Source organism: Acinonyx jubatus, chromosome A2 (genome assembly GCF_027475565.1).
Source record: "Acinonyx jubatus isolate Ajub_Pintada_27869175 chromosome A2, VMU_Ajub_asm_v1.0, whole genome shotgun sequence".
Classification (NCBI taxonomy): Eukaryota; Metazoa; Chordata; class Mammalia; order Carnivora; family Felidae; genus Acinonyx; species Acinonyx jubatus.
In genome coordinates this window covers 3082971-3104377 of record NC_069383.1, presented here as the reverse complement: position 1 = coordinate 3104377, position 21407 = coordinate 3082971, and the positions used below count along the sequence as shown (strand labels likewise).

The 21407-nt window shown below is 54.2% G+C and overlaps 1 protein-coding gene across 1 annotated transcript in view; it reads right to left on the bottom strand.

Annotated features, from left to right (window-relative positions):
• The window catches only part of PAXIP1 (PAX interacting protein 1), a 51387-nt gene that overhangs the window by 13858 nt on the left and 16122 nt on the right, over positions 1–21407 (bottom strand). Inside the window, 9 exon segments of the mRNA XM_053217828.1 lie at positions 384–568; positions 1009–1130; positions 1749–1886; positions 2790–2885; positions 6637–6731; positions 7139–7187; positions 7189–7686; positions 12901–13539; positions 18740–18853. Of these exon segments, the coding sequence (XP_053073803.1) occupies positions 384–568; positions 1009–1130; positions 1749–1886; positions 2790–2885; positions 6637–6731; positions 7139–7187; positions 7189–7686; positions 12901–13539; positions 18740–18853 (1936 nt within the window).

The following is a 21407-nucleotide window of genomic DNA, read 5'->3' as shown; positions in this document are numbered from 1 at the left end:
GAACGGGCATTTTCTGGAGCGCATTCAGCTGAGTGTCAGAGCGTGTCCCGCAGGGCGGGGGTCCGTGTGGCCCAGGACGAGCAGCTGGCAAGGACAGAGGGGAGACCACAGGTGCTGGCCTAAAGCCGAAGGAGCACAGGCGGGCACGGGAGACCAGCAGGGGCTGGCTGGGGAGACCAGACCGAAAAGCGGAGTGCTCCTTCTATCCCCGGCATCTACTAAAAAGGCAGACGAGAACACCAAACCGGCTAGAGCCCCTGGGCAGGGTGGGGGGAAGGGACTAAGAGGAAGCTGGCGCACAGCGGTGCCTCGGGCAAGCGAGAGGCGGTGGACGCACGTCTAGCTCCCGCACTGATGAACCTGACCCGTGAAACTGCACTTACCCAGGAGACTGAAAACCAAGTGCGGGGTAGGGGCAAAGGGCTCCTGCAGACTGAACGTCGTGTAGCGGCCGCAGTGGGCCTGTCTCAGCGCTTCGAAGTTCCCCAGGAGAATGTCGCCAAGCCACTGGGCGTTCACGCACGGTATTCTCCACTCCTTGGCCTTTTCGTACTTCAAACCGGCAGGCCTTTTTGGTTTTGAGGAAAAACACACTTCGTTAAATGCTAGAAGCATCTACCGTTCAAACCAGTGTTTCTTTTGCATCTGGTATCAGAGACCCAGCAGGGCTGCCTGAGCCAAGGCGACGGCAGCCCCTGGCTGGCGACTGCGATCCCAGGGTGCGTCCAGGCTCACGCCGCGGTCCCACATCGCCGGCGAGCCCCGCGTCTGCCTCACTCCCCGGACCCGACTCAGCGGACTCAAAGCCCGCGAATTTGAGATTCTAGTTCACCGCAGTGCTTTACGGACGCCTCTGCGAACGTCCAAACTTCACTGCTGTTACTCCCACAGACCGATTTTCGGGCTCCCACCACGGAACGCGACGCGGCGACCAACACCGAACTGCTGACACACCCGCCAAGTCGTAAGCGGACTTGGGAGCCCACGTGGCGTCAGAGGCGTGCTTACTCTTTACAGATGAGCACCGTGTTGCTGCGGCACAGGTAGCCCGTGTACTTGGCGCCTGCCAGGTAAGCCATGAGCTTCAGGTCGTCCCTGTCACTGTCGACAAATCCAGTCACAGAAATAATCTAAGCACAAAGAGAGCAAATAAGGCCAAGACGCAGTGACGATTTAACCCGTGGCCACTTCCTTCTCTGGGCCTGTTCTGTGCACGTGGCGTTCCCGCGGGCAGCTGGGAACGCCGCTCCCGACAGTGTCGAAAGCAGCATCCTATTCACGGGACGCAGGCTACGTCTGTAGCCGACGGGGGAGACGACCGAGATACCAGACCCGGGGAAGTTCTTCTGTGTCGGGAGGACGCTGCTGACGTCACTTTAACAGAGCCGTCCTACTAAGCGTGTAAATACGAACGGGCGAGTTCTGCACCCTCCCTGCCCATCCCAGTTCTGAGGTCGTCGGAGTGAGAGAGCCCACAGGTACCGACAGGGGCCTGCCCGGCGGTGGCCACTCCGGCACAAGACCCCCGCTTTACTCCGGGACCTTAAGTCGCGTCTGAGACGCTGGAGACCCGGTTAGACTCTCCTACGTGCAGGAGCCTGTGCCGCCAGGCGCACGGGAGGGGAGGTGTCTGCCCCGCCTGGGCCCTCGGGCGCCGGGCCAGAGGGAGCCCGAGCGGGAGGCAGAAAGCAGCGCAGGACCTACTCTGCCGGAGGAGAACGAACACAGAACAAAGCCGAGTCCCTTACGTGCTGAGAACACGGCTTCCCTCCGGGGGGGAAAGCCACCGGGAAGTGAAGGGCACGGTGGGGCGGCACCATCTTCCTCTTCTTCAGGACGGTGTTTAGCCAGTGCGCTGTGACACATCTCTTCCTCTCCCTGATCGCCTACCAAACACAGAATCACGGGTCTGTTGTGCTTGGGGCTTTGTGGCTGCAGGGTCACGCACAAAACCGCAAGGCTGGACAGCTACGACGACACCTTCCCGGGATCAGGAAGCCCTCGCGGGAATGTCACGACATCTAGCCCTCGATTTACCAAAGGGACAAACGTCACGATTGAGAACGTGACGACCCACACGCGAACGGGAGCCTGCAACCGGGGCAAAGGCAACACGCTTTGTAACCACCTTAAAAATAATCACGGAATGAGATCACATCGATGATCATCAAAATTCAATTAAAATGCCCCTGCAAGAACATGGAGGGCCCCCAAAAGAACAGGCTCCGAGAAGACGTCACCGCCTACCTAAAATCAGCCATGGAGGGAAAAAAAACCTCACAGGCATTTCTGCAGTTTTAGTTGGAAAGTGGATCCAGAAAAAGGCTACAGTGTTGAAGAGCAGTTTCGGGGAGGTTGTTTATCACACACGTATTAACAGGGTTCTGTCCGCAAGTAAGAACACTGTTAGAAGAGAAGACACGAACTTGAGGCCACAGACGAGGGGACACCATGCGAGCCCACGCCCTGCAGGAGTTTACAGAGGCTCCGTCCGGCCCCACGCACGAAGGCCCCCAAGGGCGCAAGTCCCGCTTCCGCCCCCCACTTGGTCACGGGGCTGCCCTGGACTGAGAGAAGGGGCGCGTCCTTGGCACACCGCGCGCAAAGACGTAAAGGCCAGGCGACCACAAGGTTATCTGTCCCAGCAAAGACTGGTGAAAAGAAGGGACTCTGCTATCTTCAGAGACAGAAAAAGGTCCTTTCCAAACACAGCAATCACTAGAATCCTAAGATGGTCCACAAAACGGGCCAGACTTCATTCCAGTCACAGGGGACGCTGCCCTACTCACCTGTGCGTACATCCCGCTGACCTGACTCTCGCAGAGGAGATGTGTGCACCGGCTCGAGAACGTCGGGTCCACGGTGCCGCCGTGCGCCTGGATTATCTAGACACACAGGAGAGCCAATGTCATAATCAACCTCGTGTGCTCAGGAGGACAGGGTACGGTTTCCAATTAGACTATTAAAGAGCCCATCGTCTATTTTTATAGTATATTTCACCAGAACATATACGATACACGTATGGGTTATATTTACAGGTTCTCCACTCAGCACCGTTAAGCGAAAATGAGCTCCAACGTTCATTTAACTCGAATTTCCAGAGGAAAGACAAGAGAAACGAACGTTCTCTTTTGGTAACACGGTTCCCTCCACCTCGCACTGCTCACGTTCTAGACCAGCCAGCACCGCGTGGTGGAGGCCGTTCTACGCTCCCCTGACCTGCACCCACTGGACGCCTACTACCCGCCCTGGTGTCATGCCATTTCAGACATTGCCAAACGTCCCTGGGGGGCAGAGCCACCCTGGCTAAGAGCCATTATAAGAAATAAATAAATAAATAAATAAATAGCAGGAAGTTAGCAAACCCCGAAATTGATCTTTAACAACAGATCTGTCTTAGGGCTGAGGGAACTATTCTGTGGCATTGCATGGTGCTGGCAGCATTTGTGAAAGTCCAAAGAACCGCGCACCAGAAGGGAGGGACTTTCGCGGTCTGTTAAAAAAAACATCTGCCCCACAAAAACGGTTCTGCTTCATTTACTTTTTTTTAATGTTTATTTTTGAGAGACAGAGAGTGAGCAGGGGAGGGGCAGAGAGAGAGAGAGGGAGACACAGAATCCGAAGCAGGCTCCAGGCTCTGAGCTGTCAGCACAGAGCTTGACGTGGGACTCGAGCTCACAAACTGCGAGATCGTGACCTGAGCTGAATTCGAACACTTAACCGACTGAACCACTCAGGCACTCCTTGCTTCATTTACATTAAAAAAAAAAAATTTTTTTTAATGTTTATTTATCCCTGAGTGAGACAGAGCATGAGCAGGGGAGGGGCAGAGAGAGAGAGAGAGACACACACAGAGTCTGAAGCAGGCTCCAGGCTCCCAGCTGTCAGCATAGAGCCCGACGTGGGGGGCACGAACCCACGGACTGCAGGATCGTGACCTGAGCCAAAGTTGGATGCTCAACTGACTGAGCCACCCAGGTGCCATTTACTTTTTAAATCTGATTTTACTCGGGGCGCCTGGGTGGCTCATTCGGTCGAGCATCTGACTCTCGATTTTGGATCAGGTCGGGACCTCAAGAGTCGTGAGATCGAGCCCTGGGTCAGGCTCCGTACTGATGGTGTGGAGCCTCCTGGGGATTCTCTCTCCCCTGCTGTCCTTCCCCCACTCACGCTCTTTCTCTGGAAAAAACCAAAACCAGAATTTACCGATTTTTGTTTCAGCAGTTCACAAACATGGCTTACTAAGGCATGTGAGCAAACGAGTGGTTTCTACACCACTGGTTCTCATCCCCCTGCAGCAAGCACAGTCAGCTCTTCACGTGTCTTCCGACAATTCCGGGTATGTTCTCATGAATCCACGCCTCCTGACCTCCTCCTGCAGGGCTCACCCTGGCTCGCATCTCCTGCAGTTGTTAAGAGCCGTATTCCCTCCCTCCCGCCTGCCTTTCTTAGTTTTCTATGCACCTTTCACTACGTCATTCCCAAACTCTTCAACACACAACTACTGTCCGTGGTGGTATCTGTGCCCACAAATCCCTGGATGCGCCTCCCTTCAGAGCAGAGCTTGGCCTCCTGGCTTGGTATGGGCTGGACAAACAGGATACGGTGCAGCGACCGCATGCAGCTTCCTAGACAGGAGACGCTGTGGCTTCCTCCCTGCTCCGCCTCAGGTCACCTGCCCCGGCGGAGGCCAGTGCTGCCCCAGCCCCACGGAAGGCCCCGTGGCTCCTGTCGCCCGGCTCCTCCCGACCACACGTGAGCAGAGTGCCTTGGCCACAGCCACCCTACTGAGCCACGGCAGGGTCTCCACTCACGAAGCACCCTCCAGGTGACATGTGTTCCCTGCTGGGAGTCACCATGTTGCGGAGGACTCGTTACACAGCAGAGGGCACGGTGTAGCTCTTCCCGCCCCGACAGATAAGGCACATCAGGTCACATCAGAGCGCGTGTCAGCTGCCCCTCGGGGACCGCTCCTCCTGCTCCAACTGAGGCCGGCGCCTCCCTCCACTCATCTCCACGACTGCCCTCCACCCTCACCCAGAGAATTCCTCTCCCATCTCCGTGGGAGGGGGCGCCCAACCGTGGCCACCTGAGGATGCAGTCACCACAGCGGTGCGTCACGGGCAGACAGGCCGCGACATCCGAAGCCAGGAGCCACTCTTCCTCGGGGCTCCGGAGATGCCGCCGGCTGCTCCGTGACACCTCCCGACTGCTGCTTCTTAGAGCCGTCCCTGGGGCGCAGCTCCGGGCAGCCCTCCCTCTGTACCCCGAACTTGCAGCGACGGTGCCCATCCGTCCCTCTCCACGTGCTCCTGCCCGTGCTTCGTCTGCACTGGCACGCCTGTCCCTTGCTACGCGCCCTCCTGGACCAATCCCGGAGCTTCAAACAGAAGCAGACTTGTCTCTATCCTTTGTGTCTTTGAGTTACAAAGATATCTTTGTGTTGAGGCCAGTTTCTACACATCACCTTCCAACACTTCTGTGATTTTTAGAGAGTTCCCTGCTGCCGTGATTCTCAGACGGGCCTCTCCCCTCCTCTCTCTGCCTCCTGCCCCAGGTCAGGTTACCAGCATCTCCCAACTGGCCTAGTCACCTGCCTGCACTCCCGTAACTCAACGTTTCATGGTTTGGAATGTATGTCTCTCCTTTTTCTGCATGCTTTAATAACTACAGGGAGAAAATCCGACTTCTGTAACGTGGCACAGGAAGAAGGTCTTCGAAGGGGTGGCCTGGCCGGGAGCCCGTGCCTTCCTGCCACCCCCCCCCCCCCCATCTACACCGAGGGTTTCTCACTGGGACACCCTCCATGCTCCCTCCTGTTTGTCCTAAGACTGAGTGCAGGAACCACCCGTCCCCACAGGCCTCTCTCAAGGCCCCCACCCCTACCCAGCGGGCTGTGTTTTCTCACGGCTCTCGCTGCACCTGCCGTCCCGCCTCCTGCTCATCACGGGTGGCTGTTTCTCCGACTCATGTGCGGTTTTCTCCCCCTCGTGCATTCCCAGTATTCTGTCTCACACGGAGAGTGTTTCAACAACAGGAATGCTTTCGGGGAAGCGCATTTAAGATCTGCCTGAAGCATACTTACAGTCTTTTTTTTTTTTTTTTTTAAATTAGAATCAGTTTTGATTTGCGGCACAGCGGGAAAAGCGTTTACTTCTCCTTTTCCTTAAAGGCCAACATACAAAATAATAAATACGAGCACTACGGTTCCACTACAGACTAGAGACTCTGAGGTCCCTTCCCAGCTGGAGAGTCTAAGATTGTCCGGCACTCACCTCTGGAGACAGAAAGGATTAAGGCACACAGAGGATGATGGTCCCTATCCCAGGGCACCAAATACCTGATCTCATTCTCACATCCCCAGTTATACACAAATAACCTGTGGCCCTGAGAGTTTAAGAGCTGGAAGAATCTCAAGAATCACGAAGTCCAACATGCTTCCCTTACAGCGGGAAACACTGAAGCCCAGAAAAGTGATCTATCTGCCCAAGGTCACAGAGTGTCAAAATAAAATGCCCATAATACATTCCCAACACAACAACGTGTAGGTCACTGAGGGCAGCCAAACGGACGGAAGGCCAGTCTGCATTCCGCAAGTCCTCAAGACCGAGCTGTGTTTCTTCAGGCACAACTCACCCTCTTCCAGGTGGCCAGGAGCTGTTTATCAGACATCTGCTCGGGATAATCCGCAATCGCGAACACACAGCCCAGGAGGAACCCTTCTTCGGGAACTGGAACGGAATCACACGAGGAAAATAAAACCCCCTGAGTACGTGTGTGCAAAAAACGGAGGCGTTGACTTTGCTGCGTTCATTCTGCATTTCTGAAGCCGGTCGCTCTCCACCGGGACGCTCGCAGCCTGAGCAGTACGTTCAAAACACAGGTCCGCGGGCTTGACGGTGCACACGAAGTGATCAGACACTGTGTGCGCACGGATGAGTGCGTGGAGCCCCGTGAGGGGCCCCAGTGCTGCCTTCAGGGGCCAGGACGCCCCACCGTGACAAGTGGGGCCTGCGTTGGGGACCGGACCTGTTCCTCTCCGTGAGGACCCTCCCGACGGGAACCCTCAGCCCCTCACCCCACCCTGGCGCCTCCCGACAAGACTTTAGGGGAGAGAGAGACCGCGCGCGATACTAACTCTCCACTGCCGGGTCGTGTCCAAACAGCTGGTGCGGGTGCGGGTGCGTGCTGGTGCGGGTGTGGGGGCGGCGGCGGCTGCGGCTGCGGCGGGGGCGGGGCCTGGGGCGGCAGGGCCTGGGGCGGCGGGGGCGCGGCGGGCGCGTGCATGTGCTGCTGCAGGTGCAGGCGCTGCAGCTGGGCCAGCTGCTGCTGCTGCTGCAGGTGCTGCTGTAGCTGCTGCTGCAGGTGCTGCGGCGGCTGCGGGTGCTGCGGCTGCAGGGGCGGCTGCGGGCGGGGCGGCGGCGGCTGCGGGAAGGGGTGTGGCTGCGGCGGGGCGTAGGGCTGCTGCGGGATCTGCGGTTGCGGCTGGAGCTGCAGGATCTGCTGGGGCGGAAGGTGCAGGACCGGGTGCGGCGGCGGGGGCGGGGGCGGCGGCTGCGGCAGGTGTGGCTCCGGGGCCACCTTCACTTGGCCGAACAGCACGGCACCGGCGTTCGCGTGGCCCTGCTGGCTGTGGTTCACCTGATGCTCTAAGGTTTTCGTGGGCGCTGAAAGGGACTGTAGGATCTAGAAAACAAAAATGAGGCGAAGTCATTAGCGACAGGGAAACGGACTAACGTCCTCCAAGCGGGAGAACGCGAGTGGACCCTGCCATCTCTTCGGCACCGCGCGACACGGAGGCACCAAACGGCAAGCGTCACCGACTTCGATAAGGCGAACGAATTCACCGGAATTCAGAATTTGGAAGTAGGTAACACGGAACGAGCTAATGCCTTAAAATCGACACACGTGTAAACTCACACGGCTGATGCGTTCGACAGAGCACAGTCACGGGGCTACAAAAAAAAGGGGCGGGGGAGGAGAAAAGAGAGGCGCCCTGCTTCCTTGCAGGGGTCTCTGCGCCCCCCGCAATGTGCTGCGGGCACGGCGCCTCACCGGCACCCCCCTATCCCCCTGCCAAGCTGCACACTTCTCCTAACCCAGGGATGCTCCAGGGAAAAAGTGGACCCTGCAGCCAGTCGGCCTGGCCCGAGCTCCTCCCCACACCTGCCATTTTCCAACAGCGAAAGGGGCCCCGGAGGAGGCGGACGTGAAGACCACCCCCCAGTGAAAGCACCCCCACCCCCCCTTCCGTGGTTACCCTGCCCTGCGCCCTGGCAGCTCTGTAAACGGGGGCCGGAAAAGACACCAACGGTAGGTCTGTTTAATGGCAAACGGTCCCTCGACTGAGAAATCCTCAGCACAGCTGGTGAGTCAACCTTCCCCCAAAAGGACGGGGGGCTCTTCAGAAGGAGCGAAGTGTTTCAAGCCAGAGAAAATCCAACCGCCCAGACCGCTCCCTTCTAGTTCCTCCTTCACGACGACAGGCGTCAGCGGAGAGCCGCCCGCAAGCTGAGGGGAGGGAGGGGACAGGGCCAGGAGTCGGGAGAGGCCAGAGCACCAGATGGCACGTTATTGTACCATCCTGCACAGCACTGAATGTTATGTCCTACAATGAATTTTTTCCCAATTAAAAACACACTTGCCATTTAAACAAAACTCTAAAATCCAGTTGCAACGTAAGCCATGACTAAATCGAAAACCTCAAGTATGTTCTTAAAATGTATCTTCCACTTAAACAGACTCCAGAACGTAAAGGCCACATAATTTGCAAGGGTGGCAGACTCTGGATTTCGTGGCCAAACAGCTGCCTCTAAAACTGATGGAGGCCTGGCGCCCGGGGGGGCTCAGTCAGGTGAGCATCCAACTTCGGCTCGGGTCGTGATCTCAGGGATCATCAGATCAACTTCCACGTCGGGCTCTGCTCTCAGCAGAGAGCAGGGACTCTGTCTCCCTCTCCCTCTGCCCCTCCCGGCTCGTGCTCGCTCTCTCTCAAAAATAGGCAAACATTAAAAAAAAAACAAAAAAAAAAAACGAAGGCCAAACTCGAGGCTTGCACGATCTGTCTTTGAAATCACTTACAGGTAAGACCTCTCTCTCCATAAGGAGTTCTCTCCACACTTCAGAAGCTCCTCAGCAGAGCTCTAACCAGAAAATTTTTTTAACAAACTCATAACCGGCAGGGTAACGATTTATTCTCTATGCTTAAAAGTACTAAAAAGTATCGCGTAAAGCGGAGGGAAATGGACCTCAGCGCGTACCACACCCAGACAGCAGGACAGCAACTGGGATGCTCACACGTCCACAAAAGCCGCGAGGGGCGGGTGGCGGACAGCTGCCAGGACTTCTGCGGATCAGTCCTGAGCCTGTCAGCGCAGCGGGCCAGTAACAGTGGCTGCTTCTGGAGAGGACACAGGAGTTAAGGGCAGGAGGGAGTTTACCACTTTGTACCCTTTGGTGCCACTTGAATTTTTTAAAGTTTTGTACACATGTATTTTTTTACTGCAGAAGTCACAACCCACATGAGCTTGACTGGGAATAAGGAATAAAGGCCTGTCTGCCACGATGGGCAGGGTGAAATCAGTGGTGTGCCTCAGGCTGCCTCCCCCGCCCCTGCACCCCAACCCCAGATCACAGGGCAGCTCCAGAAGGTCTGAAGGACCCTCTGTATGTACAAAGGGTGAAAAGACCAGGAGTGGCTGAAGGTCTGGAGCCCGAGGCTGTTCCCCTCCCATCGGGGGTGGGGGTGGGGGTTGGTGCTCCAGGCCTGGAGCAAGGAGAAGCTGGGAGAGGGTGGGGTGGGTGCAGGCTGTGAGCACAGGGTGGCTCGGAGCAGACAGGGGTCAGGACGAGAGCCCTGGCCTGGGGTAAGACGGACACCGGGCTGGAAAGCCGGGCTTTTCAACCGTCTGATGTGCCTCTTGTGGAAAACACGCGCTAGTCTCGAGCAATCAAACAAGCGGGATTCCTGGCTGCTTGGTCGCATAATCTGCCATTCCACAAACAGCAGTTCTTATCGAACGTCAAGTCTGGATTCTTCCTTCATGTGACGCTATTGCTTTCTTTATTTAAATTGCTTCCTACCAAGTGCCCCAATATATAAAGAATTTCAACACAAACAACGTGGCTCTAGCCACTACCAATTCGCAGCCTATACAAATTTTGATGATTGGCTGTGTTCTCCTCATCCCCAATCTATTTTTAAACTAAATCTGTCCTCTAGCTGTAACATTTCAAAACTTCATTTTCTTCACTTCTAGCAGCAAAATGTCCCTGCAAACCAAAACCACGCGCAACGTCTCTGAGCAGCCGCTCTCCCTGGGGCCCGGGGGGGCTTCGCGGGGCCTCGAAGCGCACCAGAGCCTGAGGCCGGCTTCTCCGACGGCCCTCCTGCGGGGCGCACCCCACGCCCTGATGCAGGCACCCATTTCCACCCCACAGGAGCGGATTCCATCCAAACGTGAATTCAGGGGGCGTGGGCCGAAGTGGACATGGGAGAAGCACAGGGCGGCAACAGGGGCAGGGGCAGCGGTGAGCCGGCGGGGGGACAGCAGGGGGCCCCTGGGCCCCAGACCACAGGAGGGGTCCGTGCGCGCTCCAGCTGCACGCCCAGGGGCCGCCGGGCCTCCCCGCGCACGCCCCAGTCACACCACCGCTGCCTCCGGGCTGTCCTCCGGCTGCCTTCTCCACCGGCCTCAAGCTCCTGGCTTTCCGGTTGGTTCTTTCTGACCTTCGGCTCTGCTCCCCTCACGGCCCTCTGGTGCCGGGCCCAGGACCTCGTGGCTTTAGCACCCACTCCCCATCAGAGCCGTTCTCTGCGTTCCGTCCTCCCCCCACCCGCAGGGACCCCATGTGAGTGTGGGCCCCAATGGACAGAGCATTCCGTCCTCTCCCCCCACCTCCCCTCAGGGCTCCCCCCCTCCCCTCAGGTCCTCCTCACTCGCCACCACCCTCCAGAACGGTGTCCCGCCGACTCAAAGTCCTCCCGGCCCGGCAGGTACAGGACCGCGATGGGAAGTCCAAGTATGGCGGTGGGGGGGAGCCCACGGAAGGCGCCTCGCCGCGAAAGGGGAGTCTGCCGCTCGGCCACCACGCGCTGTCACCATTCAGGCTGAAAAATACTGGCTCACCCACCTTGCGGGAAATGCCACAAATCCCGCTCTTGTGGACGATCCCACGATTTTGGCAAAAAACCCCACAATCTTCTTTGCCCCAAAATGAACACGCCAGGCAGAAGGTCGCACTGGTTGCTGGCGTGTAACCTGGGCCCCCTCCGTCTCTCATCTTCCCAAGCCACCGCCCCTCCGACATCGCTAACTCGGCCACCAACACCCCCCCCCGCGTCCGCCTGTCCTTCGGTCCGTCCGTCATCTCCTCAGCCACCACCACCCACCCACGTCCTCTTGTCCTTCCGTCCGTCTGTCATCTGCTCGGCCACCAACACCCCCCGTGTCCGCCTGTCCTTCCATCTGTCCATCATCTCCTTGGCCTCCACCCCCCCACGTCTGCCTGTCCTTCCGTCTGTCCATCATCTCCTCAGCCTCCACAGCCTGCCTCTTGGTGAACTGCATCTCACTCACTCTTCCTCAGCTCCTAATGTGTGGTCACCAACCTAACCAGGGTCCTGACCACATCCAACAATACTGTCTTCCCAGGATCCCTGTATCACCTATTCCAGAATCTTCCATTCTCCTCAAACCCAATTATGTCTCTCTTCCCCTCCACCCTACACACTTCGCCTCGTGCCACCTTAATTTTCTTCCTTCAGATGTCTACAGAATATTTTCTTTTCTTCCACCTTATTCTGGTGTCTCAACCATGTACTGTCTAACTCTCTGCTAAGTCAGGAAGGGAGGACAGGAAAAAAAAAACGAGAACACTTTTAACATGCACCTCAAATCAAAGGACTTGAAGCACCACCAGTAGACTCATCAGTGACACCGCGATCTACAAGAAACAGACCCTTCCCAGAGCCCCAGTGGCTTGCTCAGACGGTGGCCTCGTTCCTCAGGGAGAATGGTCCAGGCCCTGGGGGAAAGACCCCTGCAGAGGCCTCCAGCTCTCCCCACAGCCTCAGTCTCACAGATTTTCTTCCCTTCTGGCACAGTGAATGCACGCCTGCCTCTGGGGCTTCAGTTGCTGTTCCTTCCTCTGGGAACCCTCCACCCCCACCCTGTTCTTCCCCAGCCTCTGTCATTCACGCCTCTTTCTTGAGGCCCTCCCTAACCACCTCTTCTAAATGGCCTCCTTCCTCTGTCGGCTATTATAGGACCCCTTATTGAACTGTCTTCAAAATGCCCAGACCCTGAACCCACAGGAGCCCTTTTGTTTGTACGTGTCTGTCTTCCACACCTGAAATGAAGGCGGGAAACTGGTCTTTCTCCTTCGCCACCTTGTCTCCACGACCCAGAGAAACGTACACAGTGGCCAATATACCACCGTGACTACTTTCTTTTGGTGCTAAATTGAAGGACATCTGCTGAAACTTTCCAAGTCCATTCCACAACAACAAACTCCAATTGGGATCCTATCAACTGAGATTACGACTTCTGTAAACGAACGAAGAGTTCATGTTACGTCATTTATCCACCGTGAAGTTCATTATAAGCAAATACGAACACGCAGTCAGCTTCAAGCCACTGCTGATTTTAGGCTAATTAAGAGCAGAAACGTCCTTGGGGGGCAAGCACTCCCGTCACCGGTACCTGCTGGAGTTGAAGAGACGCTCGACAACACACACACACACACACACCCCTGTGGAACAATTCTCACATAAATAAATACCGCTTGTAAGTTAACTGTCCTGAAGAAGCGGGAAATACTAACCTGTATCGAAACCATCTGTAAAATCCAGCCCTAAAATCCGTTACTTAAGTTCCCGCTCGTTACAGAGTGACTTACGTGTGCCACATTTGGCGGTCGGCCGATCTGCTGAATGTCAGCATTATTCGTAATGTTTCTCAGCGTCCGCACCGCCGGACTCCAAGAAGCGATCATTTCTGATCTTTCAGAACTCTGCAGGTTCTGTCCCGAAGCCATTACGCTGCCCCGGACGTCGGGGGGTAAGACGCTGCCCGGAACGGGTGGCACGCTGGCACATAAGTTAATCAGGCCCGGCTCCTTTCCCGGGGGCAGTCTGCGTTTGGCCGCGGCTAACTGTGGCACTTCCGCTGGGGTCCAGTTTAAGTTTCGCTCCTGTTTTTCAGGCGATGAATCCGAAGAGTCGTCAAACATCAACTCCCCTTTGGGTTTTCCGGTGTTTGACGTGGGTGAGAACTGCTGGGCACCTGAAGGGGATCCTTCTCGAGAACTGGCAGGGCTCGATTTCTCGTCGGTACTACCCTCGTTGGGGGAATCCTGCTCCTCATTTTCTACCTCCTCCTCCTCCTCCTCTTCCTCCTCTTCTTCCTCTTCATAAATAATGAGGCGAGGATGGTAAAATGCTTCATCCTTTTTGGTTTTTTCAGATATGCAATCCAGGACCCAGTCGGGGGTAACAATTTTAATACTTGCTCTCTTTAAAGCACATTCGTATTTCTCCTGCAAGTAAAGAACAAACACATAAACACAGCTTCGGTAAGTTTTACCGAATCTCCTGGAACCGTGTACTCAAAACGTCAGGACAGGGATGCAGCTGAAACGGTCGGCACTTGTGACTGCCGTTTTAGACACGGAAAAGCTTAAACTCCTTCCAGACGCACGACTAGAGCCAAAATGAACCATCGGTCTATGAACTCGGGACGGCCTCACCTGCGACAGTGGTCTTACAAGATTTTATTTTATTTAAAAAATTTTTTTTCAAAGATCACTTATTTTTGAGAGACAGAGAAAGACAGAGTGTAAGTGGGGGAGGGGCAGAGAGAGAGGGAGACACAGAATCCGAAGCAGCTCCGGGCTCTGAACTGTCAGCACAGAGCCCATTGTGGGTCTTGAACTCACAAACCGCGAGATCACGACCTGAGCCGAAGTCGGATGCTTAACTGAGCCACCCAGGCGCCCCTTACAAGATTTTGTTTAAAGTTAACCTCTACAGATGGTATTTTAGAAAAAAGTACAGCTAGCAATCCCACGGAAAATTCTCTTACGAACGAAATAATCGCCACCTTGCTTAGTTTTTACCCACTGACAATCTGTACAAAGCCGCAATGGGGGCAGAGCTCCTTCAGGACATCGGGCACAGTCAGGGAGGGTGGCCGACTTTCCGCGGGGAGGCTTCCTCAACGAGGTGCCTAGTGTTAATCGAGCTCGCTCCACGGGAGACACAGAGGGTGCAGCACGTCTCTGACCTCATGAGATTTACAACTTCGCTCTGGAGAGAACGTGACCACGAACAGGAATACAATGTGCAGCCACTGCTGAGCGAGGCGGGCACATGTACAGAAGGGTCCCACCATTGTGAGTCGCACGACTCAGGGAAGGCCTCTGTTGCAAGGTGAGGCCGGGCAGGGGCGTGACAGCAGGCACGGGCACTGAGCAAAAAACGTAGGGCGCATGGAAAAGGTGTGCTCACAGGCAGGGGCCCCCTTACAAGTCAGGGTGTAGAACGGCACAGATAGCAAAGGATAAAAGACATCAATGAAAGAGTCACATGATACAGGAGCTTTAAAATAAACACGTCTGAGGGGCGCCTGGGTGGCTCAGTCAGTTAAGCGTCCGACTCCTGATCTCAGCTCTGGTCATGATCTCATTCACGGTTCCTGAGTTCGAGCCCCTCATCGGGCTCGGTGCTGACAGTGTGGAGTTGGCTTGGGATATTCTCTCTCTCTCTCCCTCCTTCCCCACTCCCGCTCTCAAAGTAGTAAATAAACTAAAAAGAATAAATAAGCGAGTTTGTAACTATGGTTCGCTTAACTAACAGAATCTCCCCCCCGCCCCAGCTTCCAAAGCCTAGGGTAACAGCAGGTCTCTGGCAAACATGCTGGAGCCCCCACATTAAAACGCGTTTCCTGGCAAGGAGACCGAAGGTGGCACTCGCTGTTCACGGTCAGGGCAAGGGTGACCACGCAGACGACCGCCCTCAGGCCGGCGCTGGCCACAACGGCAGAGGAAGCCGGGACCCACCTCCTGGGAAAGAGTGAGACCCCCCCCACGAGCCTCAGGGAGTTCACGCTGTTGCTTCTGAGGACGCTCTGCTTCTAACCTTCTGAAAACGCAGTCACGGGAGGACACGCGTGAATGACACGTGAGGCCAGAAGAGAAGCGGATGTAATCACCGCCATACTGCTGAGACCCTTCCACCGTCCCCATCTGAGGGCACGGCTCCAACCATCTTTGTTATAAATGCAGACGTACATGTGTTTAAAAGGTGGAGGGGGCACCACGGTGTCCCGGGGCACAAACACTCTAGAATGTGCTTCTCGCTTCATACGTCGCGAACAACCTCCCACGTCAACGTGCGCTTCTAGGCCGGCCCTTCTGCTCCTAACTTTCTGGGGTACACTTTCCAACAAACTCCAAAAGCGGAGACACCCGTGCAATAAATCCCCTGCACCCGTCACCCAGCTCTGTTAGCTGGCAACCGTCCGCCATCCCGCTTCACCTGTCTCCTCTGTGACGCTGCATCTCTGACGACCCCCGCCACCGTGACCCCCACTCAGCTGGGGGGGCCCCTCACACCCAGGCGTAACTCGTTTTAACCCCAACACGCCATTCTGTTGCACAGTGATTTCAGGCAATCCCCCGTCCCCCGGATCACTGCTTAGTTATTTCTTGCATCATTCACTCTAGTAGTCTCTAACGTCTGGGGTTTTGTTACCATGAAAACCTGAAGTTAATTCTCGACACACATACCCTGAATCGCTGGGTCTGAGATGAACTCCTGGGTTCTGGTATCAGAGTATGGAAAGCACTTTTAGGCTCCTGGCCTCTAACTACACCCCCTCCTAAAAGGCTGTGCCAACTACGAACGACTCTATCAACTGACCCACACGCCTGATAATACCCTGTTTTATTCCTGGCCGTGTGCTTGAACTCCTTGAAACCATGCTGTGTGTAAAGCATGATTTAAGTCATGCGTTTTATTAAGATGGAAACGTTTTGAAACCTATGTGTCGAGCAGCACGTGGGAATACGGAATGCTGAACTCAGTCACACCACAGCGTGCACTAACCACGGAAACTAAGCCGAGCCCGGGTGCTGTGCAGAAGTGCTCGATCACGACAGTGCACGCCTGAGACTAACACACCACCGTCCGCTCACTAAATCACGGAATTGAAATAAAAGCTTCAAAGAATTAAAAGATCCCCTTCTTTATCCCCCAAATCATCCCGAAATATTTAACCATGAAATGCGAAACCAACCCTCCCACGTCGCTACAGATGAGAACCCTCTGTAGCAGACTAGAGACTTGCAACTTCCTGACCGCCTGTCCCAGACGAGCCACAGGGGTGTCCTAGGAAAACAAGTCTGGACACACACCAAAGTATTTGTAAGCTACACAAATACGACCAGGTAACAAATCTGAGATTTCTACATTATTTTCCAAGGTAGGAAGATGGTTTGCTGAAAATAATAAAATGTGACTTTTTTTTTTAAACTATTAACAAATAGCAGAAGTAAAACTAGTGCCACGTGGTGCAGTCGCTGAGCATCTCGGACACCACGGAGAAACTCCACGCTTCACGCTGGCAGCCGCCGTGGTCGGCCGGAGTCGTCGTCTGCACGCCGGGCCGGCACTCATTTCAGGAGGGACCTGACTGTGTCCTAGGCAATTGACGCACAACACTGTCACTCACGCGTCCTCTCCCTTCTAACCCAACAGGGAGTTTTTGTCACTGAAAGACAGTTACTGCTTGAACAAAGGCGACCTAAGAACAAAGCAATGTCAGATGCCTTTGCCTGAGCTGACTTCCCAGCTAAGTCATTCCAATTCTCGAACCCTCACACGTACAAGTTACTAAATGCACGGACTCAGGGGTGCCTGGGTGGCTCACTCGGTTGAGCGTCCGACTTCGGCTCAGGTCGTGATCTCACGGTTCGTGGGTTCGAGCCCCGTGTCAGGGTCTGTGCTGACAACTCAGAGCCTGGAGCCTGTTTCGGATTCTGTCTCCCTCTCTCTCTGTCTCTCCCCCACTCACACTCTCTCTCTTTCTCAAAAATAAATGAACATAAAAAAAAAAAAATCTAAATGCACAGACTCGGGAGCCAACAGTGCAGCCCACGGGGTCCGGGTCGTGGCCAGTGGCGGGGGGCCGGCGGGTCCTCCGGCCACAGCAGGCACAGTCGCCCGCGAGGTCTGCAGCTGCCAGAGACCAGCTCTTCCCAGCAACAAGCACACTCCCGGTTGTTCCGCCGATTCTGTTCTTAAATCCCTTTCTTCTCCACTTGACTGAACATCTTAAAAATCCAGGAATACGAAAGGTGGTTTCGCTCTGCCGTTTAAACATGTTCTTTGTTCATAAAAATGCAAAAAAAAAAAGGATTTGAAGAGATGCCGTTTATTTTTGAGTCTGACATTCACGCATTGCCTCTTCAATGACAATGACTCTTCAGAGGTATTTGCTCATCTTTACAAAAGCTATACTTTGTTTCCCTTCAAGCTAGCCACCTACAAGCAAATGATTTGCTCTTAGCCATAAATTATAAGATATTAATATGAAAAGAACCGTTATACTGTTTCACCAAAACATACTATGTTTCTTAGAGTGTTATACAAAACATGATTTACTTCGAGAGACTTTAAGAGTCACATCTTACATTTTCACAGAAACGCTTCTTCTCGGACCGTGTGGCTAAGTTACAACCACACCCACTGGCTCAACATGGCTCTTGTCAGGAAACCAGCGTGGCCACGGCACACGTTTCCAGATCGCCTCTGCTCAATGTCAAAGCCTCTGTGAAAGAGGAACCTCACACGCCACCCCTGCCCCCCCCCACCCCCCACTCCCAGCCAGGGTACCCGTGGGAAGAACAGGATGGCAGCACGGATTCAGAAGCAGTTAAGAAAAAAACAGGATACCGGCACGTGGAAAGTCAACTTGCCATAAACACACTCCTCTTGACTCTCAGAGTCATAAACCATCGTTCCTGGGAGGAGCAAAGTCTGGTTTCCAGAAAGCGATGGTCCTCAAACTCTCGTGCGCATCAGCACCACCGGGAGGGCCTCACCCAGGTTACCGGGCTCTGCACCTGCCCTCACCGGGTCCTGGTTCACGAGGCGTGGGGCGGGCCGCAGTCTGCGCTTCTCACAGATGCACAGGGGAGGCAGGTGCTGCTGACCGGGGGGCCCCACTTGGGAAACCAAAACTCTGTGGCCGCACCAGTGCTTAGAGACAAGAACCCCACGATTATCGAGATAAATGTACTTGTATCTATTCTAGATCATTAAAAAGGAAATGGCATTGGAAACTTCGCCAAACACACGTTTACAAAGTTTTACTCAGCACAACGCCTTTTTAAAAATTGTGAAGAAGACTAAAAATACATACTTTGACAAATAAAAATGAACTAAACTTTTACTGAATTTGAAAGGAAACTCTAGAGACTGCAAAAACTTTCCCATTTTCTCCACAAAATAAACCCAAATTTCTTTGCATTTAGAGGTCACATCTGGCTCAGAGTAGAAACGATAATCATCTCGCATCGTCTGCGGAATGAAGCCAGGTCTAAGTCAGGTAAATGAACTGAATCGGCTTTTGTAAATGGAATCTAGCAATTAATCCGAGAGAAGCTCACAACCGTCACTCGGCACCGGAAGTACTGAAGGGATGCGCGAAGAGGAAAATGTACGTGAAATGCTTACCCCCTTTGGTTCGGGGACCACCAGATGCGTGCATTTCTTGTTGAGGTGCAGCTGGCAGTTCCCCCCATAGAAAGTGAGCAAAGCCCACAGGGCGCTCCTGTCTTCAGACGACACCTGGGAAAGGAAGGGACACCGGGCTTCCGTCACACATTTCAGTCCGTGCAAGCGTGCTCATCGTCAAAGTACAAGGTGGCATCTTAGCAGTTCTGCTGCACCTACTGGCCTCCCTCGTCAAAGGAACTCAAGTAGGGGGACTCATGGGGGAACACGTGAGCGCTCAGGTATCTGCTTGGCATGACAAACTTTCAATTCCTATCGTGACTGCTTCGTAGACGTGATTTTTTTCACCCTGTCGCCAAATGAATGGAAAACACATATCCACGCTCCAAAAAAACGAATGGAGGATTCTTGCAACTCAAGTGACGGGGAAGCAAGCAGAAGGAGGGAGTGCGTCACCGCGTCTGACAACCAGAGGCTCAAAAATGTCTGCGGGCAACAGCAGCACCCAAGTCACTAAGGAGCCCCTTCACCATTGAGGGCTAAATACTAATTAAGAAATGGAGGAATGCAAGAGACAACAAGTTACCTGGAGCTCAGGGAAAATCCTAAGTATTATCTAACACATCAAAGGAAATGAGGCAAGCGTGAAAGGGCTCATTCTTATGCTTGCGTAACTGATGAAGTCAACTCCAGGCAGAGTGGCTCGTGTTGGAGAAGAGGCTTTCACTGGAACAACAGAAACGGCTCCCCATTTACTGCCTGCCTCCCATGTGCCGGGAACTGTGCCCAGTGCTTCGCACGCGTTCCTAACCCCTAAGACCGCCATGCCAAGTGGCAACCGTGAAGCCCCCGCACAGATGGGAAACAAACCTGCCAAAATTACAGCTCATCACCGGAAAAGCTGGCCTTCGAAACACAGGTGCGTCTAACCCCAGGCCTGCCTACATCTTCCTGCTGTTCTGTAACCTCCCTAAGGGCAACTACTCCCCAAAACGATTTCTAAAAAAGAAACTTTTAGAGTCTGAAAGACAAAAGAAGCAAGAAACATAAAGATGTGTGAATTAATTCTGACGTAATCATTTAACCGGGTCAATTTTTTTCCTTAATAATTTATTATAAATTCAGGGTTATGGTTAAGAATTCCGTTAGTCCTCAGGTTAGTTCTGTGTTACAAACAGCATGTTTTTAAAAACCGCCATTATTCAGCTTGCCAGAGCTCCACTGCCTTACATCTACTTCCGTCCGTTTTACAAATGTTTCCAGAACTTATTCTGCACTGCACACTCACTTCTCTGTGGATACTAACAAGAACACACTAATCTCCTAAAATCACCTTGGAAAGTCACTGCTTTGTATCTCTTTAACGTGGTTAGCCACCGTCACATTTCCAAAGACTGGACCAGAAAACCGTTATTTTTTTCCTAGAGGCTCTCGCAAAAACGTGGCTCTCCTGCAGCATTAGGAGAGGTGAGACTGACTCACGTGATAATCCAGACCGCTCCAAGAGAGCACTACATCCCCTGTTAGAACTGAAGTTCAAAGAGCAGCCCCTCTCTGTGCCTTCCTTGGGAAGCTGTGCCTACAGGGAAGCACATGCAGCCTGGGCTGTGCGGACCGCGGCGAGCCAGGCCCCGGGCCGGCGCCACAGGGACAAGCCTATTGCTGGGGAACAAACATCAGGTGGGGGGGAGGGAGACCTGGAGCTGACACAGGATCCCCAAAAACGAGCTCCGGGCCACCTGGAGACCTTCCACGAACCAGATCCTGCATCAGTGCACGTCTGGGCCAAGCGACTTCAAACAGCCACACCAGCTCACGTGTGTAATGAATCTCTTTGCACACCAACTAAGAATGCTCTTTCCACACCAAAATGTTAACAATAGTGCCCTAGCGGGGATGGAATTATGGGGACATTTTTGTTGTCATGTTTCTACTTTTCTGTATTTTCCAGATTTTCAAAAGCATTAATTTTGTAACTGGGGAAAAGGGTTTTTTGGTTTTTTTTTAAAGCAACCTATGTAAACTACAGATCTTGTCATCTCGGCCAACGAAGCTCGGACATGATCTCAATACCCTAAGACCAAAAACCCAAACGCTTGAGTGGTGAGTCAGGTGCGGCCCCCACACACGCGTCCCATAGCACTGCCGCGTCTCAGGGACACTCCTCCGACACGCGAGGCTCTGGCTCCGTGTCCTGCCCAGCCTCAACGCCCACTCAGCTACCACTGGCCCTGGACCCCACGGCAGGCTGCACACACACCCTCGTGCTGGCCACGCTCCGAAACCACATGCTCGCCCTCCCCACTATCCTGTCCTCTAAGGACGTGGAGCAGAGGGCGGTCACCTCGTCCACGCCCCCCCCCCTCCCCCCGAATAAATGCCTCCTTCACCCTAGTTGGGAGCGCCTTCCCTTCCCGGTACAAGTAGGACACTCCTCGGTTCTAGCCCCCAAATCTGTCCTTGTCCCCTCCTGAAAAAAACTACAATCTGAAGGCACGGTTAAAGATGGAGGTCTCACTAGGTTTCACCCCCTCGACCTCTCTGCCCTCTCTCACAGGACCTAGTACAGCGCAAGGCACACGGGCAGGCAGTCAAGAAATACCTGTTGATTGAGATACAGAACGAAAGGGCTTTTATCTTCAGCCTTCAACGCTGAAACCACAACCCT